General features: G+C 38.7%; 1 protein-coding gene across 7 annotated transcripts in view; it reads left to right on the forward strand.

Moving 5' to 3' along the window:
* The window catches only part of carmil3 (capping protein regulator and myosin 1 linker 3), a 101,396-nt gene that overhangs the window by 26,963 nt on the left and 46,743 nt on the right, over nucleotides 1–27,690 (forward strand). For all 7 annotated transcript variants that reach the window (XM_085253418.1, XM_085253417.1, XM_085253416.1 and 4 more), the window contains exons 9-14: nucleotides 6,310–6,385; nucleotides 9,659–9,747; nucleotides 14,205–14,299; nucleotides 18,139–18,225; nucleotides 20,542–20,651; nucleotides 22,130–22,207. In XM_085253418.1, coding sequence (XP_085109544.1) covers nucleotides 6,310–6,385; nucleotides 9,659–9,747; nucleotides 14,205–14,299; nucleotides 18,139–18,225; nucleotides 20,542–20,651; nucleotides 22,130–22,207 — 535 coding nt within the window. The remainder of the gene's footprint in view (nucleotides 1–6,309; nucleotides 6,386–9,658; nucleotides 9,748–14,204; nucleotides 14,300–18,138; nucleotides 18,226–20,541; nucleotides 20,652–22,129; nucleotides 22,208–27,690) is intronic.

Raw genomic sequence — 27,690 nt, forward strand, 5'->3', positions numbered from 1 at the left:
GCGTCTGTCCTTCTTATCCTCCCTCGCTGGTGTCTGGTCTTCTTTTCTGTGCCTCTTTGCTGACTTTAAGAACGCCCATTTAGGATAGCCGCACGTTTTGAGTGCTTCCTTTACATGTGTGTGTTCTTTCTTTTTTCCTTCAGGCTTAGAGGGAACATGTTCTGCCCGGTGGTGTAGGGTCCTAATTACTCCAAGTTTGTGTTCCAAAGGGTGATGGGAGTCAAAGAGGAGGTACTGGTCCGTGTGTGTGGGCTTCCGGTAAACTTCGATGTTGAGTTTGCCGTTCTCTTCAATGTGCACGGCGCAGTCCAGGAAAGGCAAACAGTTGTCCTTTGTGTCTTCCCTGGTGAACTTGATGTTTTTATCCACAGCGTTAATGTGCGCAGTGAAGGATTCCACTTCTTGTGTCTTGATTTTGACCCAGGTGTCGTCCACATATCTGTACCAGTGGCTGGGTACTCTTCCTTTGAAAGAGCCAAGAGCCTTCCTTTCCACTTCCTCCATGTAAAGGTTGGCTACAATAGGTGACACGGGGGAGCCCATGGCACAGCCATGTTTTTGTCTGTAAAAGCCTTCGTTGTACTTGAAATATGTAGTGATGAGGCAGAGGTCTAACAGTGTGCAGATCTGATCGGGTGTGAAGTTGGTCCTGTCCTCCAAGCTGTCTTCTTGCAAGAAAACAATTAAGCATACAGTACTTTGCAAAAGTCTTAAGCTATCCTCTTTTTCTTTATATTTTGCTAAGAATGGGAAATAGTGCAGGAGTTTATTGAAACCTGAACGGCATGAACTCTCTTAGGTAGCTTTCATGTAATTAGTAAGGAGTCTTCAGGAATAGTTCTCCGGGCTTCTTTGGAGGTTGTTTGCCTTTGTTTCTGTTCTCTGTCAAGATGCTTCACTGCTTCAGTAATGTTGAGATTTGGGCTCTGGAGAGACTAATGATAAATGAAGCTGTTGCAGTCAGATTCATTGGTCAGTGTTAAGCAGCTTAACAAACAAAAAATAGTCTTCTGAAAATGGTCAGATTCAAGTGTCAGGTATAAGTGAAAATCTTACGTCTTAAGACAAACTTTTAATTAAACCAGGAAAACTATTTCTTAAGACCAATTTCATGAAATTTCACAAAAAACAAAACAAAACAGGAAATGAGGGGTGATCATGTTTAGAATGATTTACCCAATGCAGACTCAAGGCACAGAATTAAAGAACAGAAAACAAACATTTATTAAGGCCAGGCAGACAGTTCAAAGGCAGGTGAAAACCATAAATCCAAACTGGAGATCCATGAGGGAAAACAGAGGTGTGTAAACAGTAAGATGCAACAAAGCCCTTAGGGTAGACAAAGGCTATAAATACACTCTACATAACTAGGGTAATGGGAAACACTGGGGTACACAGCTGGAACTAATCGGGGAAAACAAGACAAGGGAAGCAAAACTAAATACAGCACACATGAAACAAGACACTATCAAAATAAAACAGGAAGTAACTGAAAATAGGAACATTAACACAGTGAAGGAGACGTAAGAAGACCCGGAGAGTATGGGGGAGGCAGGATAAACTGAAGGAAGAAATGCAATATTAACAAACTATAACCCTGAACAGAAACTAGACAGCAAAACTAATAGCACTCTGTGGCTATAAATAATACATTTATAGTTTAAATAATAAATAATGATACATAATAATATAGTGTAAATAACAAACCCCAACCAGCAAAAGGAATAACACAAAATCTCTGAATAATACATGAAAAGTAAACCAAGAACCAAGATAAAACGAACAACCAACAGAACTAGAAAGTGCAAAATTAAAAAACACTGGCTCTAAAACCCAGGACCATGACACAGCCTGACATGTCTTAAGAAAAATAAGGGCAATTTTCAACTGTGTCTAATTTTTTTCCACTTTCTGCCAATCTATTTTCATTATAAAGAAATGTGACTGTTGTAAATCAAGGAAATGTGCATACACAGCTTCTTAGCTTAATTACCTACTTTGTGTGGTATGCAGGTTGCGGGTACAAAAGAAGGCTGTAAAACTGACAAAAAATCAGACCTCTGCCTAGATAAAATTAATAGTTTTGGACAAGCAATTCTATGACATGATCCGTTCTTAACAGCCTGCAACACAATGCTTAATGGTCCAGAAATTATGGCTTCCTCCTCTGCAACCCACTGAGTCAAATTGGACCCTTTGGCCTGCTAGTTCTGGCCCACAGTCTGTATGTTTGACATCTGTGTGCTCCAATTATATTCTCTAAAGTACACCCAGTAACAAGAACCTAATATTTTCCAACTATGCTTGTGGAAGAACTGTATACAGTTAATTCCACACATTTCTGGGCACTTTGTTTTTTGTAGTTATTTTAGCCATTTACCAGAACATGAAGCTATAGTTATGAGTTATTGAATATGAATATTTGCTTAAAGTGCACATGTTCTCTGTCTTTTAACAGAAATACTGCATGCAGCATTGAAGAGTTATAGACATTTTTCATTTCAGGCACTTAAATGTAATTGGACAAATTACCATAATCATAAATTAAACTGTTATTTTAATGCTTTATTGACAATTCCTTGCAGGTAATAGCTGCTTAAAGTCTGGGACCCGTTGACATCACCAAACTATGGATTTGCGATGCTTGATCAGGCCTTTACTTAAGCTGTCTTCACTTGTTGTTTGTCCTTGCTTCCTTGTGTTTTTGTTTTTTCTTCATTGTAATCGATGCTTGATTGGGTTAAGATGAGTTGATTGACTGCCCTTTGCATAATTGCCCATCATGACCTTTAAAAACCCTTCTGGGTAGTTCTTGCAGTGTTTGTCTGTCTATACCGTGAATCGCTGTCCAGATAACTTTGCTGCACTTGGCTGAATCCAAGCAGAAGTTTTAACTCTCCTCCTCACAGTTTACTCATCTGTTAACATCATCAGTTAACACTAGTGACCCAGAGCCATGATAGACCACACGTGCCCACGTATCACACTTTCTTCATTGTGTTTTCTAGGGGTTGTACTATGCCTCCGTTCATGAGCTTTTCCAAGCCCTCTCCATGCTTTTCTCTTTCCTTCAGTCATTTTGCCACAGGAAATCTTTTCATCTGTGGAAAGGAGCCAGTTTCAGAGCTGGTCTGGCTTTTTTAGATGTTTTTCGTCAAACTCTTATCTGGCCTTTCTGTTCCGAAGGTTATTATATTCTGAATGGATTTTTCTTTGCTATGGAAAGGATCCTCCTGTCAAGCACCACTATTATCTTCAGTGGAGTTCAGCCTTTCCTGTGGACAAATACATGTTTATCAGTGAGTGTGTGTATATATGTAAACCTAATTATTATATATTATCCAGTCCTTAAAATCCTCTCTTGCCTTTACCCAAAACTGATTTCGCAGATAGAAGTGTGCAGTCGATAGGGCAGGACTATCTGTAAAAACAATCATCTGATCGAACTTGAACACTCTTTAATTTTGTTTTAATGTATCGAATTTGGCAACAGGACAATAAAAAACAACAACAAAAGTGACAGTAATTGTGATCAAAGCTAAGCAGTGGGAAGTGCAGGCATATTCCTTTAAAGAGACCAGCTCAGCCTTATTGATATTGTACAAGTTGCATAAAACAAATTTCAAGTTGCTGTATTTTCCAATTTACATATCCATATCAAAAATGATAAATAAATAAATAACATAAATAAATAAATCGTGAACAACAATAACTCTTAACCTGCGATGCCTTAAAAAAGCTTCATATAGAATCTGATATTTGAAAAGTCCAACTGTTTAACGTATTTGTGAAAAAGGTCCCACATCATGTTAAATTTCTGTCTGAAGGCCCTTAGCTGTTTCAAAGTAGAGCAGCAACACATACTAACAGCTTCTCTTATCCATTGAATATGTAGGGGAGCTATGGGAGATTTTCGCTTAAGTCGTGTTTTACATTTAGGCAGTAAAGTAGAAAAGGCAGTATAAAAAACACAATCCATCAGAGCATTAGGTTCCACTGGTTTTCCAGTGATATTTGATCAGGATCCAAAATTTCTTCACAGAAGTGCTGCAAAACCGTGCAAAATCAAAACATGAACGTGATTTTCCTGGGACTTGACAACACCTGTCACAAGTTAGGTTTGTCTTTATAAAATTGAGAAATGTTAAACTTCGTAATAAATGTAAGCGGTGCATGCTTTTAAATGGAGTTAATCCAAAAAGATGATTTATGTGCATTATGAAGGGCATGTTTTGAAAGATTTCAGGGAAACCAGATGAAAGGAGGGATTCTGAGAATAAATACAGTATATGAAATCATTCCTTTCTAGTTCAAGTATCGAAAACCTGGACACTAAGGGAATGTTTTGCTCATAAATCTACAGATTTGTAAATATCTAAAGAAATTATGTTTAGGTTATCCAACTTTATCAGACAACTGATGGAAAGGGGCAAACGTTTTATTAATATAGAGATATTTATATGAGGTTGGGCCAAGTTTGAAATGATTCATCTGTTAAATATGGACGAAAGACATGATTTACAGTTACAGGAGCAGATATTGAATATGTTTGGCTATGAAAATTGTGCTTGGATTGCCTCCAGATTCCCAGCCTTATTATACTAAAGACAATAATGTCTTTATTATACTCAGAAGAGGAACTTTTCATGGAGTGAGCTGAGGCTGACAGAGATACCAACTCACGAGAAGCAGCTTCCATTGTAAGCCAAACTGATGACAGCCAAAATGAGTCAGATTGCAATCAGAATTGAGTTATTCTTAAATTATTAGTCCAATAATAAAATGTAATATTTGGTAAACCCATAATTTTTGGTAATCCCAATTTTTTAAAACTGTTTGTAAAAATTGCTGTCTAACCTGTGGTGTGTTTTTATTTCAAATGGAGTCCTTGATAACAGATCACGAAATGCTCAAAATACAGTATTTATGTGCATTTATACTTTATTTTCCTTTTTGGTTAGTGAGGAAGAATAGTCCTGGCAGGCTTAAGACAGCTAAAGTAGAGGGGTTCCTTTGACACCTTTCTCTGTGATTGCTACAACTGTATCTTGGTAATCCTGTTTTTCACACTTTATTTCCTCTTCACTGGTTAGAAAAGTAGTCTCTGAAATGTTATTGTTAAAGGAAAAAGCTTCGGGGGGTGTCTATTCCTGACCCGTATGCAGGAAAATCGGTCAAGTATCCATGTTGATATCGATGTGCATTTTCCCCAGAGCACTGTAAGAAATGACTGTTGACTGGCCACTCTGCTCTCTTGCCTCTAATTCCTTCTTGCTGCAGATGACTGAAGTTTGAAAGGGATAAAGTTTCATATCCCTGTCCTAAACCTAAAACGATCCAATTAAGGACATAAACTGCAGCAGATTGACCCACTGTGCCACCGCGTCCGCACGTACCAGTACAAATTGACACATAAACACCAACACGCTGCACGACTGAGCTGGATCATAGAGGTCAATTACATGTCCTGCTGTCAAAACATGAATCAGACAGTGCTGATGAATCTTGACGTGTGCATCATCTGCTCGCTTGCACAGACTTGGCCGTGTTTGTCAGAATGGACTGGCCTGACGGCTGTCATGCTAATGAAAAAAGAACACAGCCTGTAGCCATTTTATTCCTCTGAGATAAACTGTAATGTCCTGGTTACTGCAACAGAAACATCCTTGGTCCGATTACACTCTTTCCTCCTCCTTTCCCCCCTTTCACTCTGTGTTTTCCTCCGTATCATCCTTTCTTCGTCTTTCCCTGTGTGTATTCGCTTTCTCTGTGCATCCCTTCTCTCTGTGTTGCTGCTTGTTTGTCAGATGATGTATAGCAGGTGTAGCAGCAGTACGGCCATAGTTGGACCTTGGAGGATTCTAAATAACACCCTCTCTCGCTCTCTCTGTTCTCTCACTTTCTCCCTCCCAAACGCATACACAGGATCATCTGTGGGCTCTATGTCTGGGTGTACAGTAGTGGATGTAGCAGTGTTTGAGGTCTGTAGTTGGGATCAGAGTGTGGCTTTATTGAATAATCCACTGACCCGGCCATCGATCTTTACATCTCTCTCTCTTTTCCTTTTTTTCCATTTCACTCTGCTTCTTCTCCTCAGCAGGACTGCAGTATCAGTCATCTTTTAGAAAGCAGCTCTGCCCGTGCTGTTCTCCCTGTCACAATGATAAACTGCTTTTTACTAAATGCAGAGCATAGAATAAGTTTGGCCTGAGATAATGCAAATTTATAGATCAATGGGATCAAATGGTTTTGAGCAGATGGAGTTTGCTAATTTAAAGTTTTGAATTTTATCTGTCATCTTCTTTCCAGGGACTTGGCAGTGATTGTGGCATCCATTGCCTACAACACCTGGTTCACCAAGCTGTACTGCAAAGACATGCGCATAGTAAATATCTTTTTTTTTAAATCTCCCTCACTTAAGAATTGTCTCTCCAGATGTAGACAAACAATGTTTGTAAATGTAAACGTTTGCTCTCTTGTGTTGTCTATTGATTTATTATTTTATTAAATCAGCTTGTCTCTTTGGCGTTTTTAGAAAATTATCATTTCTTTGTGTTTCTCAAAACACTTAATAGTTACCATGCTAACACTAAATTGTCGGAGCATTACGGCTACCTTAGTCAGGAGCTTCCTGGAGTGATCTGAGTCCTAAACTCCATCTGCTTCAGGTCCCAAAGTCAAACGAACACTGTGGCGTCACTGAGAGTTAAAAACTGTCTTTCATCTTTAATAAAATGATCAGCGTTGCTGCTTTACCAGGTGTAACAATTAAGTTTAACATCCTGGCATCATGAAAACAGAATCTATTAAATTTAACAGAGTTAGAAGTTAGCAGGAAGTTAGCTTGCTAGTTTGCACCTAAACATGATATACCATGTTCTGACTGAGAGATTTCTGAAAAAATTAAAACGTACAGCTCTGCTATCACTTCCAACATAAATGAAGACAGGAAACTAAACAGTAGTGACATTTGTAGGGTTACTGAAGTTGGACTAGCTGGTATATAACATTGTGCTACGTGATCGCTAGCGACACAGCTATGTTAGCATAACATAAACACAGTGATGCTGGAGGATGAATGCTAATTTTTTCCACTCGATAAAAGTTAACGTGAAGGTTCCCGATGGTTAGGGACAAATACAATCGCGTGGCAGGATGCTGTAAACTATGGGGCGCCGTTTGTAAAATTAAACATGCTGAAATTAACGGCAACATTTTTCCACATTTAGCTCAAAACCTTACAAAAACATGTTTTTTCGAGTAATTTTTTACAACATTTAGTAAAATATTTGTAACTTTTCATCAAATGTTAAATATTAAATCTAAATGTTAAATCTAAATGTTAAATGTTAAATCTAAATGTTAAATGTTAAATCTAAATATTATATTTAAATCTAAATGTTAAATGTTAAATCTAAATGTTAAAAGTTAAATCTAAATGTTAAATGTTAAATCTAAATATTATATTTAAATCTAAATGTTAAATGTTAAATCTAAATGTTAAATGTTAAACCTAAATGTTTAGGCTAATATGCAAATGTATTGTATGGATCAACGGAAATACCAAAATAAAAGCTTCCCGAAAACCTCCGGTGCAAAATCGTGTCTGTTCTCTTCCTCGCTTCTCCCCGCCATGTGCTGCTTCACTTCTTGCCTACGAGCATGTCCAGCGATTTTGCTGGACATGTGCTGCAGCGATTGTGAAGTGGAGACTGCAGCTGCTAAGAGTGCACTACTGCTAAACCTTTGGATGGCCGACAAAATGGATCTTCCGATGTTTTCAGCTAAATCGCCGGACGTGCTTTCTCATGGTCGGGTTATGGCTGAATTCCAGTGGAATGACGGTCCCGCCATAATAGACGTTCCAGCCATGTGTTCCAGCCCTAAACCTAACCTTATCTAACTATAACCTTATTCCTAACCTTTACTAGCAGTTAAATGACGTAAAATAGTGTTTTCCAAAGCGATTTTTAGAAAATGAACGAACGTGTAGATTGAGTCCAAACGGTTCTCATGTGCTCTCCTTTTTCTGTTGCCGTAATTTAGGAACGTGTTGGGTACCCGAAAGCATAAAATGTTGACAATTTGTCACCTAGCGAAAATTATTATGCTTTGGGAGTGAGAACGTGTCTGACCACTACCGGCACACTTTTGCACCGAAGGTTTTCGGAAAGCTTTTATTTTGGTATTTCCGCTGATCCGTGCAATAAATTTGCATGTTAGCCTAAACATTTAGATTTAACATTTAACATTTAGCATTTAGATTTAACATTTAGATTTAGATTTAAATATAATATTTAGATTTAACATTTAACATTTAGATTTAAATATAATATTTAGATTTAACATTTAGATTTAACATTTAAGGGTGATCGTGGCTCAAGAGTTGGGCGTTCACCTTGTAATCGGAAGGTTGCCGGTTCGAGCCCCGGCTTGGACAGTCTCGGTCGTTGTGTCCTTGGGCAAGACACTTCACCCGTTGCCTACTGGTGGTGGTCAGAGGGCCCGGTGGCGCCAGTGTCCGGCAGCCTCGCCTCTGTCAGTGCGCCCCAGGGTGGCTGTGGCTACAATGTAGCTTGCCATCACCAGTGTGTGAATGTGTGTGTGAATGGGTGGATGACTGGATATGTAAAGCGCTTTGGGGTCCTTAGGGACTAGTAAAGCGCTATATAAATACAGGCCATTTAACCTTTAGATTGAATATTTAACATTTAGATTTAACATTCAAAATTCTGTTTTAAATATGAAAAGTTACAAATATTTTACTAAATGTTGTAAAAAATGACTTGTTTTGAGCTAAATGTGGAAAAATGTTGCCGTTAATTTCAGCATGTTTCACTTTACAAACGGCGCCCCATAGTAAACCGACCAAACGTCAGTTAGGAGAACAACTGAGATAATCCATCCACAATACGAGGTTAGTCATTAATATACTGCAACAACATGGGAATAGAGTGGCTGTGAGAGAATTAAACATTAATGAATCAATGGTAGGGAAGTGGAGGAAGTAAGAAGAATGAGCTGAGTAAAGTTTGACTTATCTGACTGTTTTGTTTCGCTTAATGCGCCTTATAATGCGATGTGTCTTATGGTCCAAAGAATATGGTAATTTATTGAAACTTTATCATAGAGTTAACTCTTATTTTTAGTCTCAACAAAAATGAAATGGTAATTATACTCATTATAATTAAGACACTGATTGATTTTGTGCCTATTCGAAGGCATTGTGTGTAAAACCAAAGATAAGATATGATTTGAAGTTCATTTAAAGATTTTTTTCTAACATCAGTCTATAGGCTTCCTCTTTAAAAGCAGATACAGGGCAGATACAGCACCTTATTTCCATTGTGCACTGGGTGGATTTACAGCTTGTTTTTTTTGTTTTTTTGAAAAAATAAATGAGTAGATCCTGGTTTTGGATCATTAGACAAAAAGTAATTTGTAGAATAGAGCATCAAGGGTTTTAGGAAACTATCATGGGCTTTTTTTCTATTTATGTACTTAATCTTTTATAGGCACAACAATAAAATAGATGCAAAAAATAAATAAATAAGTTGTAGATTATTTTGTTACAGCCCTGCTTGTAGTTCACTTTTTCTGGCCTCCACTGCGGCTCGACACCACCACGTTCCACATGTGCTGTGTGTTTTTTCTGCAGGGGTCAGAGGTGGTGGACCAGGTTCTACACACAATCAGCAAGTCCAACAGTCTGGAGGAGCTCACTCTGGAGAATGCGGGACTCAAATCGTAGGTTTCCTATTTCCTGACATCATCATCAGCCCTACCCTCGCCTCTCTTAATCTAATTTCCTCTCCTTTTCTTCTCCTTGCCCCTTCACCTCTTCTCTTTTATCCTTTTGCACTCTCCAATCTTTTCTCACTCTTTCTCCTCCTTTGTCTCCTCTCTTTTCACTTACACAAGTCTTGTCTCACCTCTCCACCTAAGCTCACCTCACCTCTCCACTTCTCCTCCCTTCCCCTGCTGTCTCTCGCCTCTCTTAACCTCCACTCTTTCATCCAATAAAGCTCAAATAAAGCCTCCCCACCTATCTGCTTGTAGCAGGTGTATTGTGTCTCCATTGAAATAGATGTGAAATTTTGGGCTTCATCTGGCAAGACATTCCACCTTCTATGTATGGCTTGTATCATTTAGCAGAGCAGTTTTCTTATTTAGTATTAATTGAGATGAATTGGCTGCCCGAGGGCACGATGATTTACTGCAGCATATTGATGGAGTTTTTATACTTCCCCTGTGTTAAATCACTTCCAATAGAAAGGGTCATTTTTGTTGGAGGTGCTCTACAAGCACTATGCCAAAAGCTCTTACCTTCAACAAGAGAATAATAGACTTCAATACAATACAATATGTTAAGATACTCAAATAGTATATGATTTAAGGCGCCTATACTGACAAATATAGTTTCTGATGTGGAATTTCAACACAGATTTCCGGCACAAATATAAAATGTCACTTTTCACTTGATTGCTTACTTCAAACATTAAAGGAGATCGAGTAATCCTGACTACATGAATGCTTGGAGATTTGCCTTGAAATAAATAGCAATTCTGCCCAAATAAAACTTTGGGAACAACATTGAATGTAAATGTTTTTTGTCTATTTTACCTTTTAGATCTTTGGGAACTCTACCTGTGAGATATATGTTTTGGTAACTGGTAAATCTTCTGGTGAAATTGTTGTGTCTACAATCAGAAATTAAGAGATGTACCTGCGAGCGGGATTTATAACAATACAGCTAATTTGGGACCCAGTCAAACTCCAGAAGTCAAACTAACTTGGAAACTTGCCTTGCTTTCAGGGCTGTAGGAGACATCTTGTTCCAAGTGGTTAAACTTCCACTAATGAATATGTGTGTATATATATATATATATATATATATATATATATATATATATATATATATATATATATATATTAGGATGTTCCTGTGGGGTTTATAAATCTGCTACTGTATAATTAATTTGTTCTGCCATTGTGTACATATTGTTCTGTGGATGAGCAATATATGCAGAAGTGTTGGGAAGCAGTGGACATTGATAAACATTAGCTTTCATTCTGAGTGGTGTTTGTAGCCGACAGACAAAAGTAAGTCAATTATTTACAGTCCTTGTTTCTCTCCAGAGGGAAATGTTTGACTCTTTACAAGTTAGATGGAGCAAGTTTACTAGCTAACTTTGCTTGGCTGTAATCTGTTCATCAGAGTTTTGTTCAAACTAGCCTTGGTCAGCTGAGAATAAGCTACCAATTGGCTAAAAGACAGAATAAGTTGTACTAGTGCATCTCAAAAATAGAAAATCTTGAAATTTTCTTGAAATTTTCTGTTTTTTTAAAAGATCAACTTATATAAATTCCATAATCTTTAGATGTAAACTGACTATTACACTGAACAAAAATATAAACGCAACACTTTTGTTTTTGCTCCCATTCCCCATGGGATGGACGTAGAGACCTAAAATTCATTCCAGATACACAATATAACCATCCCTCCCAAACAGTGGTCACAAATCAGTCCAAATGTGTGGTAGTGGGCACATCTGCTATATTGAGATAATCCATCCCACCTCACAGGTGTGCCACATCAGGATGCTGATCTGACATCATGAGTAGTGCACAGGTGTACCTCAGACTGCCCACAACAAAAGGCCACCCTGGAATGTGCAGTTTTTTGCGCTATTGGGGGTCTGGGGACCCAGAACCGGTCAGTATCTGGTGTGACCACCATTTGCCTCATGCAGTGCAACACATCGTCGCATGGAGTCTATCAGATTGTCAATTGTGGCCTGTGGAATGTTGGTCCACTCCACTTCAATGGCTGTGCGAGGTTGTTGGATATTCGTGGGAACTGGTACACGCTGTCGTATACGCCGGTCAAGCACATCCCGAACATGCTCAATGGGTGACATGTCCGGTGAGTATGCTGGCCATGCAAGAACTGGGACATTCTCAGCTGCCATCTGCCCTGAACAATGTGAACCATGATTCATCCGTGAAGCGCACACCTCTCCAACGTGCCAGACGCCATCGAATGTGAGCATTTGCCCACACAAGTCTGTTACGGCGACGAGCTGGAGTCAGGTCAAGACCCCGATGAGGACGACGGGCATGCAGTTGAGCGTCCCTGAGACGGTTTCTGACAGTTTGTGCAGAAATTGTTTGGTTGTGCAAACCAATTGTTCCAGCAGCTGTCTGGGTGGCTGGTCTCAGACGATCTTGGAGGTGAACCTGCTGGATGTGGAGGTCCTGGGCTGGTGTGGTTACACAAGGTCTGCGGTTGTGAGGCCGGTTGGATGTGCTGCCATATTCTCTGAAACGCCTGTGGAGACGGCTTATGGTTGAGAAATGAACATTCAATGCACGGGCGACAGATCTGGTTGACATTCCTGCTGTCAGCATGCCAATTGCACGCTCCCTCATTGCTTGTGGCATCTGTGGCATTTTGCTGTGAGACAAAACTGCACATTCCAGGGTGGCCTTTTGTTGTGGGCAGTCTGAGGTACACCTGTGCACTACTCATGATGTCAGATCAGCATCCTGATGTGGCACACCTGTGAGGTGGGATGGATTATCTCAATATAGCAGATGTGCCCACTACCACACATTTGGACTGATTTGTGACCACTGTTTGGGAGGGATGGTTATATTGTGTATCTGGAATGAATTTTAGGTCTCTACGTCCATCCCATGGGGAATGGGAGCAAAAACAAAAGTGTTGCGTTTATATTTTTGTTCAGTGTACAAGCATTTTTGTTTTAATTTTGAGCTCAATATTTATGAAAATCAGAAATCCAGTATCACATATTATAACAATATTTGTTATAAAAGATGATTTAAATATAGAAATGTCCAGCTTGATGTGTGATTGGGGCTCTTTTACCAGCAATTACTGTATCAGTTCTGTGCGACATGGAGGCCATCAGCTTGTGCCACTGCTGAGGCGTTATTGAAGACCAGCTTGCTTTGCTAGCCGGTGCTTCTCATCTTCTTCTTAATAATACCCCAATAGATTCCCTGTGGGATTTAGGTCAGGAGGGTTGTCTGGCCAATCGAGCACAGCAGTATCACAGTCAGCAAATCATTTGGTAGTAGTTATGGCACTGTGGTCAGGCAGGTCCAGTCCTGCTGGAAAAGGAAATCAGCATCTCCATAAAGCTGATGGAGATGCTGGATGGAAGCATAAAGTGTCCTGAAGGCTTTTGGTAGACCAGTGAACCAATCTTCAGCAACTCCAGCAGATGACGTGGCACTCCATATTGTCAGACTTTACAAACTTGTGGCTCTCCACTCTTCCTCTTTCTCAAAACTCTAGAAAATTAATTTTCAATAGAAATGAAACCTTTTTTTCATCTGAAGAGAAGACTTTGGACCACTGAGCACGAGCCGAGTTTTTCTCCTTATCCCAGGTAAGATGCTTCTGACATTGCCTCTGGTTCAGGAGTGAAACGATATGAGGACTACGACAGATTTGTAGCTCCTTTCTTAAAGACGTCTGTGGGCGGTGACTTTTGATGCTCTGACAGCAGCCGCAGTTCACTTGCAGCACGGCTCTCCTGTGTTCTCGCCTTTTCTTGACAGTTCTCTCAAGACTGTTTGTGCACTTTTTCCTGCCACACTTTTCCCTCCCAGTCAACTTTCCATGCATACTGTTCGACACAGACCTCTGCACACAGACAGCCTTTTCAGCATTGAGCTTTCATGGCCTACTCTCCTGAAGGATGTTGATGATCTGGAAAACTATCAAGTCAGCAGTCTTCCCCATGATTGCAGCTAAGTGTGCTGAGCTAAACCAAAAGATGCATGTTTATATGTTTTGAACCATTTTTTATTTAAGCTTGAAATGACATATTCTAATAATTTGAGATGCTGGACTTCTGAATTTGATTAACTATGAGACCCAATTGTCAAAATGAAAACAAAAATGGCCTGAAATGCGATGAATTTGAAATATTAGAAAGTTTACCTGATTTAATTACATTACATTTTTTGAAGCATGTGCAAAAGCAATGCTAGCTTAATTTAAAAAAATCTAAAGTACCTTTATCAATTAATTGGTACGTTTAAGCAAAACACTGGAATTATTGTAAAGTGCTTTGAGGTAAGACAGGAGATTTGTTTCGTCAGTATCTGAGATCGGTATTGAATTTTCAATTTTGCAGAAATAAAACTTTTCTTTTTAATGTTGTCCACAGGGATTTTCCACAGAAGATGGCATCTGCGTTATCAGAGAACCCAGCCTCTGTGATTCACTCTCTCAACCTGGCTCATAACACACTAGACAACCAAGGTACCAACCTGGACTCTTATGAACTCTTCTTCCCTCCTCCCGCTGTCTCTCTCAGGGCAACTTTGATAGTTTTTTGGGGGGTGGGGGGGGGTTTCTGCCCCATGTTATTACTTCACAGCTTTTGTTTGCTTTCAAAGAATTCAGAATCAATCCCTGTCCTCACAGAACCTTTTATTTTCTTTTATGTCTGTTTTTTCTCATTTTTTTCTTTCATATATTTCAAGCTGTAGGTTTTGATTGGTCTTTCACTGTGGAGAAATCCTTTATTTTTCTGGTCTCACCGCTCACCACACAATCCGAACCTCTTAGACCTTTCTGCACACACACACACACACACACACACAGACACACACACTTTGCCACTTTGTGATCTGTCTCTGCAAGTGAAAAATAAACACGCACAATTCTATGGCGTTATTTTGGTGCCACTATTCTGAGCGCACATAAAAAAATTGCAGGTGCAAGTGTTGCATTTTGAGGAGAAATTTATTTTGAGCAAAAAAAAGCCAAATTTGAGTGAACAAAATTTATTGCTGCGTGCAAAAAATGTATTTCAGTGTTTGCTATTATCCACACACACACACACAATAGCAGCCCCTCTCGCTCAGTTTTTGCACTTGCGCTCACTCGCATTGTGTTGCTCGCGCTCTCAACATTTCTGCCCGTGCGCGCTCAACTCTTTCTGTACACCGTTATATTTGTGCCACAAAACCATCCAATCACAGACTTGGATGCAAAAAAAATCTGATTGGCTGTTTTGGTCTTGGAGACCAGCCAATAAATTCTAACAACAGCTTATCAAGCTTGAACGTGCTGCTGTTGTTTAGCGCGACACCTGCTGATTTCCTCTTTCTGGCGCAAAGTGGGCGATAAACAAACAAGAGAGACGATCAGCTGATCATTGATCAGTTTCATGATTGAAGTAGCAACAGGAGAGGGAGGGGAGAGGTTGAGAGAAGAAGGGGCAGCTTGTGTCTTTTTCATTGTACCTGAAGTCCGGGATTCCTTTTCCCCTCAATACGGATGTATTGTAATTGGTCCAGCCCAGAGTTGATCATGACCAACTGGCTAATCCACCACCTTTCATTGTTTATACTGTTACAAAGACAAACAAAGACAAACAAACAAACATAAAAAGGAAAAATCACCATCGGCCCACCGGGCAAATGCGGTCAGCTGGTGGGTAACAGGCATCTCCGAAAACGTTAGAACACTTATGCAAATATGTGATGTCTTGATGAATCAAGCAGATATTTGAAGGTTACACAGCACCATTTTCACATGAAAATATCTTAAAAGTTTATTTTGTGACCCAGAAAGAGTAATATTTTAAACTCCGCCACTCTGTGTTCCTCCGCCACTGCCTCGTTTGAGTTTTGGACGAAATGGATTCTGGGATATTGCATTTCGTCATTTCGAGCTGATTGGAGACCAAAACAGCCAATCAGATTTTTTTGCATCCAAGTCTGTGATTGGCTGGTTTTGTGGCACAAATATAACGGTGTACAGAAAGAGTTGAGCGCGCACGGGCAGAAATGTTGAAAGCGCAAGCAACACATTGCGAGCGAGCGCAAGTGCAAAAACTGAGCGAGAGGGGCTGCTATTGTGTGTGTGTGTGTGTGTGTGTGTGTGTGTGTGTGTGTGTGTGTGTGGATAATAGCAAACACTGAAATACATTTTTTTGAACGCAAAATTCATTTGCACGCAGCAATGAATTTTGTTCATTTGAGCAAAGAAATTTGGCTTTTCTTTGCTCAAAATAAATTTCTCCTCAAAATGCAACACTTGCACCTGCAATTTTTTTTTATGTGCGCACAGAATAGTGGCACAAAAATAACACCATACAATTCAGGCAGCCTGAAGTGTGTGTGCAGAGTCAGACCTTATATGCATGCAAACGCCACTTATTAGCTCATTTCTGTCCTCACGTCTGACACTTGTCACTTCTACTCACCTCACAAGTGACAAGTGTCGGGGGGGCGGGCCACATACTTACTTTATTGTGATTGGAGCTGTAAAATGACTGCAACCTTATCACAATAATGCACATCTTTACAGCAAAGGATGACCTTCAGTTTGTGTGTGCGGTTGCCTAAAGTAAAACTACTCTAAATACAAATAAACAAAAAAAAAAAAAGGATGCGAGGGAGACACGAACTAGGAGACAACTTTTGGCATTTCAATGAATTCCATTTTTAATAAAAGCAAAGCCTTTCATATTATCTCCATGGCTGCAGTATATTTAATGAAACTGCTGAGCTGAAACTCTTTTGTACAAGGTGCTCATGTGGATTAGTCACTGCAATATGTTTAAAAATTAAGACTGTAAATTATGTCAGTTGGGTTTTTATTTATTATTTATTTTTAGAATTACAAGGACATGGTTTGGAGAGTACATACATAAGGGAGTCTAATGTTACATGGCCAAACTATATATAAGCTCTGTGAGGGCATATAGATGCAGGGATGTACTGTAAGCAAGCCTTTTAAGATTTATGCCCCTACTGAAAAAATGATTCAAAGAAAGCATGAAATACCAACACTGAGATTGAAACTGTGGAGAGGAATGTGAAGAACGTGCTCCTTTTGAAATCGATGCCAGCGACAGTGAAATCTTTACCAATGTGATGTACTTTTTGTAAAATAGGACTGTGTGAGCATTATTGAAAGTCTGACCTGAGCAGAATGCAGTGGTGCTGAAATGAGTAAGAATGTTCCCGGTCCACATGACCATCTTGATGTGTCACTTTCTCTGGGTTCAAACATTGTTGGAAACATTTGCGATTTGCAGTAGAAGCAGGAGTTTTGCAGACATGCGACTGATATTTTATTTACATCTTCTCATGCAAATGGAAAATATGATGATGAATGGTTTAGCCGATTTTGAAGCTTAAATATGCAAAAAAAAAACAAAACCTCAACTTTAGTGTTAATCTCCAGGTACGTACCTTTCTTTCTCTCATTTTAAGAGCAATTTCCTGTTAATATACCCAAAATTTGTGATGGTGTTCTCTCATTTTCCCAATATGAATATTTGAAATACTAATATTCATCTAAAGCAGCCAGCATTGTTAATAACTTGTAATATTTCTCAATTTTGCTGGTTTTAAGTTAAAGGGTCTAAATTAAATAATGCATATTTTGCAAATTGTAGATTTAGGCCTGCAAATCTGCTGTCAGAGACTGGACATTCAGATATTTGAGTGACTTCAAGGATTCATTCTTCTCAGAGTCCATAGTTACAGAGTCATAGTACCAGATATTTACCATAACAATAACCCATCTCAAGTAGTTTTCTATGTAATTTCCTTCTAACACGGCCTCTAAACAAGTTATACTAAAAGATATGTGAAAACACCCCTACCTTCATTCATTGAAATATTTTTTTCCAGGTGGTCAGTGTGCAGGTGATCACATGCCACATGGCCAGTGTGCAGCAGCCCAGTTTGAATCCCACTTGCAGCCCTTCACTGCTCCACTATCATATCCAATCTAAACCGGTCACATGTGAGACATTTGGTGAACTGACATGGAATGACCAAAATGTTATTTAATATAGGCTAACATTTCAGATCAATTGCTTTGTATTTTCTCATTTAACCTGCAAAAAATATGTATCAGTTCTCCATCACCATTTTCCAGAGCCCAACATAGTATCTACAAGTTGCTTAACCATTTCATAATTCACTGTTAATGAGCAAGTCTGTTGGCATTTTTGTGATTTGTCACTGAACTGCTCATTTAATGTCTTTGGTGTAGATAGATCAATATATGTTCTCTTATGTTTAAGTGATGACTTGACTTTCCTCTCTGTCTTCCCCCACCCCTCCTCCTACCAGGAGTTTCCAACCTTATTCAACAGGTGTGTCGCCTTAACAAGGGCCTGCGTCTCCTCAACCTCTCCAAGACTTCACTTTCCTCAAAGGGTAAGTGTGCAGCGATTAGACACAGCAGCCCCTAGTGGCTGACTGTGTGACAAACACAGATTTTTATCATTGTGAGTTCATATTACATTACACAAAGCAGTACAAAACACTGTGTCTTGCTCAAAGACAGCTTGGAAATTGTCTGTAAAAGCTAGCTGTAAGCCAGGTTCACAATGGTGGCCTGCTGCTCTAAATGCAGTTGCATTTGAACGGACAATTGCTCAAACAGAAATGCAGACCAGTAAATGTCCCACGTGAATCAATCCAACAAATAATAATCAGGTCAAAACTGAAAGTGGTCGATTATTTATATAAAAAAAGTATTCTCCATGAAATCCTGTGTATTAGCAGAGTGTCCCAGTTTTAATGCTTTTATCCCAAACAATATATTAAACAGTATTAAAGCAGATTCAAAAGGATAATGTTAATACAGATGTAATTCCATATGCTTTTAGCTTATTCTTTGATGATTATTGCAAATTACAAGTAATTCCTGATCTTAAATGGCATTATGGGTAATGATTATCTGATTTAGCTGATATAATGGGCGTTTCTGTCATTACAGAGAGCAGTATTATTATACTACTTGAAAAACACACAATGTTGTAACAACAATAAAATTTTAAAAAATGAATTAAATTAATAAAAACCAAAAGTACTACAAAAAAGCTAATGGCCAAACAGGCTAATCTTTACAAGCTAATGTGACGTCAGGGTTAAAGCTAGCTGGTGAGATACAGCTACAGCTTTCCCGAGGGATTAAACTAACCCGACCCATTTCAATGAAAAAGATCTATCTTGTTGATCCAAGATTCAATTTGTTATCAAGTAGTGAAATGCCAGGAAAGCAAGGAAATCAAACTCTGGCTAAAGCTAACTAGCTAACTAGCATAGTTGGGATGTAACAGTCATTTGAGATCGATTAATGAGACTTGTTATCTTGGTTTTGCCTGTAAGTCTTATTTTTAAATGTGCTAAATGATTAATATGTTTATTGTAGTCACTGTACTTGCTTGACAATACATGTATACTCATATAAATATATTTTCTGTTCTTTAGCTTGCAAGTTCTCCCCCCTCTCAAATCTTCTGCTTGTGCATTTACTGCTCTGCTCATTTTCAATGCAGAATAGGCAAGGAGATCCCTAATTTAACGGTATAGCTAAATGCAAACTTCATGCTACAGACAGTGACCTTGACTGCTTTTGTATGTTATGAATGGGAAGACCACACTAGGTGCCGTTTTAAAAGCCACTGGGTTGAAACAGTGATTTGGGAGAATGAAACGATCATGCTGACCTTGAATGTTGGGTGTTGGTAGGTGGGTTTGACTTTGCAGGGGCTGAGCACTTTTTGTTGAATATTTATAGATCTCTCTCGCTCCCCCTCCTTCCTTCTGTCTCTAAAACACCTATGCCAAGCAAAGCCCGTATGCACACTTATGCTATAAACACATGCTTACGTCACCTCTCAGATGTTAATCAGACATGCAAATAAGCTGATGCATCCCAGGAACTCTCACACCATTACTTCTATAGACACTTGACAATGTCACACAGACTAGTTGGCCTCTAAAAGTCTGTGCTTGCAGCAGAATCAAGCAGCTGATAGATGGATTGAGGCAGAGTGTGGGGTGGATTAGACACTCTGCCCCCTCTTCCCCTCATTTCCCTCCTAATCGCTACAAATTAGGGATGAACAGCTTACTGCCTTGCCAGCTTCAGATAGGCACATGCAATGGCTGTCTTGTTCCACCCTCCTCTCTAGTGCTAAAAACACTTCCTGTTGGTTGTTATCAGTGATATATTTTAGATTCAATACAGCACAGAGAAATGGTAGTTGTAGGCTTTGCATTTGTTTGGCTCTCATAGATGTTTCACCAGTGCTGTTGCTGTGTCTGTATTTAAGCTGTAACCTGACATGGGGTGCTGTGTGCTGCAGAATGAGGATTTTAATGAGGGCTTCCATCAGGCCTGTGGCTGTAATTGTGTAGTGATCTGATTTATACATACTTTTGTTTGGCTTTCAGGGCGCACTTGGAAACTGGGATAGTGGGTAAAAGGTGGCTGGCTTCCTCTGAAAGCTCTTTTTGTACAAGCCTGCCATGCACTGACAAGTCTCTGCTCAATTAGTTTTTATTTGTTTGCCACAGATTGTTTTGTTTTTCTTCACCTCTTCAGCTTTTTTATTCCTCAGTTGATGATATGTCATGTCCAGAGCATTAAATTGGCCCCCTGGAAAAAAAAAGATTATAAGTGATTAAATTAAACTACTGTATCCCTTCTCTTTTAATCCTTTATCAACACCCCCCCCCCAGGTGTGGTTTCATTGTCCCAGGCACTGTGCTCAGCTGACGACTATTCCAATTCTCTGCTGCATCTGGACCTTAGCAAAAACCCTGGGGTCTTATCTGGAGAGGACGCTACAGTAAGGCACAAAAATTGTTGCATTGTGTGTTCCCATTCAAATATATTAATGCACGCTTACTGTAATAAATCTTGAGTGGAGGAGGGGGGGGGAGGAATCTTGTAATATTATAATAAAGATTTTTTACACTTGCCCATCAGGAAAGAGTCAATGTATCATTGCATGGAAAATTCTCAGGCCTCTGTTACTTACACTGTTTACAATATCTTAATTCTGATAAACTGGAAAATCATAATTTTTTTTAGTGCTGCTGTTATGCCACCTTAGGATGGAAATGTAAAAGAAAAAAACATGTGTACATAAATATTGATTCTGACTTTCTTTGACGGAGTTGACCAGGTTCAGTCAGTTTGCGCAGTGAAAAAACATTTTTCAGCCCAGCTGCAGATTCTGAAGGCCTTATGGTCTCTTATCAGACCACAGGGGCTTCTTCCAGCCTACTTCAGAGTCTCCCATGTGCCTCCTGGCAAACTGTAGCTGAGATGCCTGCGCTTCCCCATAAAACTGTGGAAGATGAAGCGCCTAGCAAGTTGCTACTGCCTCCACAATCTCTTCAGGCTTTCAGGCTGAGCCTCTGAAGCTCAGCACTCCTTCGTTGTTGCCTTAGCTGCTTAGTCAGTCTTTTCTTTTTTTAAATCCATACCCTGACTTGTGTGTTTAGGTCACAGTTTAGCTGAGTTGCTTAGAGGGTTTTTCCAGGTATTGCAGATGCAAATCTCAGATTTTACAAATATTAATAGTAGTATTTATACTAATACACATAAACAAGTGAAACATGCTTATATATAATTAAGACATTTTATGTCTATAATATAATATGTAATATAGGTTTATACTCAAGTTTAGATCACTTTACTGATTAATTTTGACATTGTGATCTAGTGAAAATCAGTCATTTTCTCTATATCCAATCAGTTCAATTCAGCTTTATTTATACAGTGCCAAATCACAAGGCGCTTTATATTGTAAGGTAGCTCCTACAATAATACATACAGAGAAAAAAACAACAATCGTATATCCCCCTATGAGGCAAGCACTTTGGCGACAGCGGAAAGGAAAAACTCCCTTTTAACAGGAAGAAACCTCAGACAGAGCCAGGCTCAGGGAGGGTCGGCTATCTGCCGCGATCGATTGGGATGAGAGATCGGTGTCAAAATGCAGGATACTGTTCAGAACAGGACTGATTTATCAATATATCAGCAGCTGTTTGTACTGGCATTTATAACAGTTGATAAATGAAAATCTAAAAAGAAAAGGATATCAGAATATCAGACTTAAATCACTAAACATCAGCATTGGTCTTGGTCTTAAAAATCCTACATTGACTGGGTTCTAATGATGTTAACTAATTCCCATGTGAGAGAGTATCAATTAATCCAATGACCACTGCCCTTGACTGTGCAGATGTTTACTTGTGTACATCCTTAACTCAGAAATATTAACACTATCTTAAAGTCTCTCTCCTTCTTCCCATGCAGAACCTGTACCTCTTCCTGGCCCAGCCTAACTGCCTGGTCCACTTGGACCTGTCTGGGACAGACTGCACTGTGGACTCGGTTTGTACTCGCTGTCTTTGTTACAGTCGATATCCACCCATCACTATCTGATCTCATCACTAGAATGGGATTCAAGCCAAGAAACCGAAAGGCCTAGCGGTCTGAATATGAAACGCCTACCACACAAAACCTCACTTTATTCCATATCTCATAGAGATTCTCTCTGCATAATGCTTTAGGTGAAAGTGGGAGCTCTTAGAAGGGCCAATAATGAAGACGTATAACCTTTGTGATTTATACAAATTATGTCTTTTACGGAAAGCACACAGAAGCATTTGTTGCAAGCTTTTGTTCGCATCTTTGTTGTTGTGAGTATGTCTAAATTTAGCATGTCTGTGAGCCAGTGTGACAAATGGCATCTTGCTGTGGTAGCAGATATGCTAACAGTGGAAAGGATGACGGAGCTTTCTCTCAGGGAGAGAGTTCATTGGCCACACTTGAACATGTCTGTCCCTGCAGATTACTGCTGCGATGGCAGTTGGTTTGCTGCAAATATGCGATACTGTGTGGTTAAAAATGCTGAAAGTTACAACTGTACTCACGTTTTTAACGTCTGTGTCTCCTTAGAAGATGTAGGGGTTTGTGAAAAGGTCACATTTTATTGTTCATTCTCAGTCATTGCTGCTTTGTCAGTGCTGTGTTGCTGCTGATGCCACAGAACGCCATAGGGACAGGCAAGGTTGGGTAGAACAGACATAAATATTCTTTTTTTATCGTTTCCACCACGGCAGTGAGGTTAAAGGTCAGAGTCGGCTACAGATCTAAGATCTAAGCACTGCCATTGTTCAGCGGTTCAGAAGGACAAGATCTACAGTAAATGCTCCATTTTCTGTACTGACTACTACAAATACAGTACACCAGAACTTTCAGCTACTTTATACTTGTATCCACCATAACAGGCAACAGAATTTTATCCTTATTACCAAACTACTTCATCTTAAACTCAGTTTAGTTTAGCATAGTTTGGAGATTGTTTTTCATATAAAAATTATGATCAACCTGCTGTTCAGTGAAAAAAATATATTAAAATTTTTTTTGGATTTAAATGTTTTGAAATATTTTCATAACTTGATTTGATCTGGGCTGAATCCCGTAGAGCTTTACCACGGCAGGTGGAGTTGCATTTAAAGCTGCATTTAAATGTGTTTCTGCACTGCTAACCATCACGAGTGAAACCCAGCGGATTGTTTTGGACTTGGAGTAGATAAATATTGAACAACATGCTGTTTTGCACGCTGTGTGTAGACTCCTGCCGTTTTGAAGGCTTCAGTGAAAGTAAACAGGTCTATGTTAGCGAAGCACTGGCTTTTGCATTAGCATTGCATGCCAGCTAGTTACAGTTACGGCATTTGACATTTTGTTTCACTGAGGCATTAATCTCGTGCTAATATATCCTAAACTATTATAATATATAATATACTGCATTTACATGGTTTTGCTACCAAGCAGATCCATCACAGCTGGTGCAGTAGCATGAATTCTAAGGTGTAGGTTACAATGTACAGCTGCACCTTAGACTTTATGTAGTACTGTAAGTCAAGCTTAGTGTAGGAACCTTTCTTACTTTGTGTTGTTTAAAGAAACAGACACATTTTTTTGAGTAGAATGACAAATAAAAGAATAACCAATGGTTACTGTTTACGAACACCACATGACAGGTGCTGCAGTTTTACATTAAAAAAATACATTCTTAAGCTTTCATGGGAAGGTGAAAGTATAGAGTTAGTGCTGAAAACAACAGGATGTAAATACTTTGAAAGTCTGCTAGTAATGGCAGACCAAACTGTACTTTATAAAAATGATGTAATGTGTAGATATATTAATATAATGGGTCATTCTGTGCAATACTTCTGCTTCTTGAAGAAATGCAAAAAAATTGTACTTTTTCTTTCTCCAGTTCATTTGTATCACAATACATTAAATTAAAAAAAGAAAGAAGAAGAAATCAAATGAAAAACTAAAGCTACAGTTTAGAGAACATCTACCTCTGATTTAAAAATGACAAAATAAAAAACTCAACTTAAAGGAAGTACATATTTAACCTTTGAAAGAAGAAAGAGAAAGAAATATCACAGATGTAGATTCTAGCTATAGATAAATTCTCTTTATCTAAAGCTTTTTGACACTAAATATTTATCACAATACAGAATAATTATGTTAGTTCTTTACAATTGTTTAAACAACTTTTAGTGTGGAACTAAATCAGAGCACAGACACTGGCTAACCTTGGGTTTCTCAAAAATATAATTTCCTCTTGATTTGTACTTATTATTATGTTTTTTGGGGGGAAATGGGGAAAAAAAGAAAAAGGCAAACAGTTTCTGGACTTTTCTTGTCGCTGTGATACGTTTACTTTCCTCCCTCGCCGCTCTTCACTTGAGCAATTTTAACACCTAAAAGCAGCGAGCTTGTCAGCCAGGAATCTGTTTCGCAGAGGACTAGCCCACCCGTCCTGTTAATGTGGGCAATGAATTTTATATTGAATTATGTGCATGGATGGAAGTCATTGCTTCTCTTCTGCTTTATTTCCAAGTTGAACTTGCTCACCTTCAGAGGGTGACAGAAAGAGTTCTCTGTGAGACCTGCTTTAATGTCCTTTTTTTTGTGCTAATTGTCATTTATCCTTTAGAGAGGAGCTATCTCGGGGAAAATTAGTCTTTTTTAGTGTTAGCTTGTTGGATTGAATTATTAATACGTTTCTGTTTTTAATCTACGCTTGACACACAGACAACGGTCGATTAATCAATTTGCGTGATGGATCACACTGCCCGCAAAAAAATGGATTTGTCCGATAGTTTAACCTCTCACAAGTGATGGGATGCTGCTTAAAGTATTCCAGGGAATCTGGGTTTGGTTTAATGCCAATCAAATTTGCGTCCTCCTGCCTAACAAACACATATTTATCATCTTTATTTTAACATTGGGCGGATCACAGGTCCCTGCACATTCACTTTAGTACTCCCTAAAGCTCTTTATTTTGAAAGTCAGCCATATCATCACAAGGCATGGCTTGATTGATAATGGCCTCTGATGAATGATACATGGCGCTGTGCAGCATAATGCAGCATGGATCATATAGGCAGAGAACTGCGTGCGACACAGCATACTTGGTTTCCTGCACGAATCCTGTACAGCTTCTTTTTTTTTTTGAGGCATTAAACATTTGATAGATATCCAGTGCAACAAATTGAAGAATAGTAATTCGTTTTTCCTGGTATGGGCTCAGCTTGACTTTGATTCAGTACAATACAATTACACTTCTTATTGCCCATTTGGTCCTGCTATCGGGAATTAGTAGACTTCTCTGACAGATGAGCACTTTCCGTACACTCTTTCAAAGATTGGCAGAAACACTACTGGCTGTTTTTCATTTGACTGCTGGAACTCGGGGCCGTTAACCCTTAAATATACACGGGAAAAGTAGCCAAACAAGACTCCGTTTTGTATAAAAATATCACTTTTATTTTTCAGTCTACATTATTGTCGCTCATTTAGGGTGTAGATTTGAGTAAGTGGTGACGTGCAGCAGCTTCCAAATATTCTGAAACAAATATTAATGATTCAAACCTTCATTCAAACATTTCTTTAAGGTAGAGAGAAAATGTTCTCTGTCAGTCTTTCACAGACAATAAAATTAATTCAGTGTTTTAACTAAAGTTCAGCTAAAGTTCTTTTCCTGGCTGAATGCCGTACTGAGAAACCTCGTTATTTCTATAGGCCTAGTTTATACAAGGATAGTTTCAATTCTGAGTACAGGAACAATGTTACTTAGCATTTAAACTCCAAAGAGATGAATTCAACAAATACCAAATTTAACAGAGTACAACTCTCCTTCACAAGTGGAATTCTTAAAAAACTAAATCTTACTTATTCTTTCAGATAGTGGCCTTGGTGACTATTATTTGACATGATTAGATTGCTAATAGTGTTGCATCTGTGTGGAAGTAGCAATTTACCCTTTATAAAACTTTAAATATAGTTTAGTATAGGGCTGCTCAATTAATCGAATTTTAATCACGATTACGATCTGGGCTTTCAACGATCATTAAAAATGACTGAGCCGATTATTAGCCCCTCCCTCGTTTATCCGCGACACCTTAAAGGCCGTGAAAATATTGTCGGGCATAAACCGGTCCGTGGCGCAAAAAAGGTTGGAGACCGCTGATTAAGAGGACCCGAGGGAAGCTCGGAAAGCTAAGCAGAAGTTATTTGGAGAGTGACTGCTGTTGGTTGAAAAGAGAGGTAAAAAAAAACTTCAGTGGTGTTGCACACTATTTTATATTATTTTTTTAAAGTCATTGTTAACCCTTTAAAGCCGGTCAGAGCTGCATGCTCCGTTTTGCGTAACTATTGTTAAATCCCTGTATAACCTGAACCGTGTAAGCTAGCGCAATAATTTGTTTTGCATATGAAACCGGAGGAGTTGTACTTACATCTTATGCCATCAGCTTGTCCTCGGTCACGGTTTCGTTCCACATATAGCTTTGCAAAAATTGCATAAAAAGCGCTTGCAGGAACAAAAACATAATATTCCAGAAACACGCTTTGCCGTTCCTATCAGCTGTTCGTAACACTTCCCACAGTGAAATGATGCACATGCTGTTTTCTTTGCAAATTTGCATCATAGGATTGTTTGTTTTTCCTGCAGTATATAAAAATTGCTGTATCTCCAAAATAAAACTATGAAGACACTCAAAATAAATTTCCTGTGGTGGGAAACTATTTTTTGCAACTTTATTGTATTTAAAGTTTTGAGGGATAAACCTCTTAAATTTCTCCAAGTAGAAATATATGTAAACAAAACAAAAGCGATTTTCAATTTTTTTTGTAGTTTATTGCACTTTTTTGCAATTTATGTAATTACTATGGACTTAATGCATACATATTATTAAAATATGGGCTATAACAGTTGTATTGATGTATAGCAACTTGAAATGCTCCCACAAATGGCACTACAGCATGTAAAAAAATAATATAAGCTCTGGCGGACTTGGTTCTATAGTAGGTCTTAAAGGGTTAAATAAATATCGTCAAATAATCATGATCTCAATTTCAGTGAAAATAATCGTGATTATCATTTTTGCCATAATCGAGCAGCCCTAGTTTAGTAATTAGTCCACTGGTTCAGGGAGATGGGCATCGTCACAGTGAATGGTATTTGGACTGATGTTTATATACCAATAAACTACTCTTAGTGAATACTCAGTGTTTTGAGCAAAATACAAAATAGATTTACCAAAGTAGGAAAGAAAACAAAAGCCTGTCACAGGATTACAGTTTATATGCTTTTCTTTGTTTTTGTCCTGTGGATGCAAACAGAGATTGAATCACAAAACACCTTGTTTTTAGACTCTAAATGCAGTGAGGGGTTGCACTAGATAAACTGTGAATCATGCAGAATTTGTCATGAAAAATATATGGTTGTTCTATTTAAGGTCACAAGGCCCAAACATTAGTGTGCTTGTTGACAGTCAGAATGAGAA

This window comes from Mchenga conophoros, linkage group LG18 (assembly GCF_057382185.1).
Source record: "Mchenga conophoros isolate Kocher_MC1m ecotype Shallow Benthic linkage group LG18, M_conophoros_male_GT1.1, whole genome shotgun sequence".
NCBI classification, from domain to species: Eukaryota; Metazoa; Chordata; class Actinopteri; order Cichliformes; family Cichlidae; genus Mchenga; species Mchenga conophoros.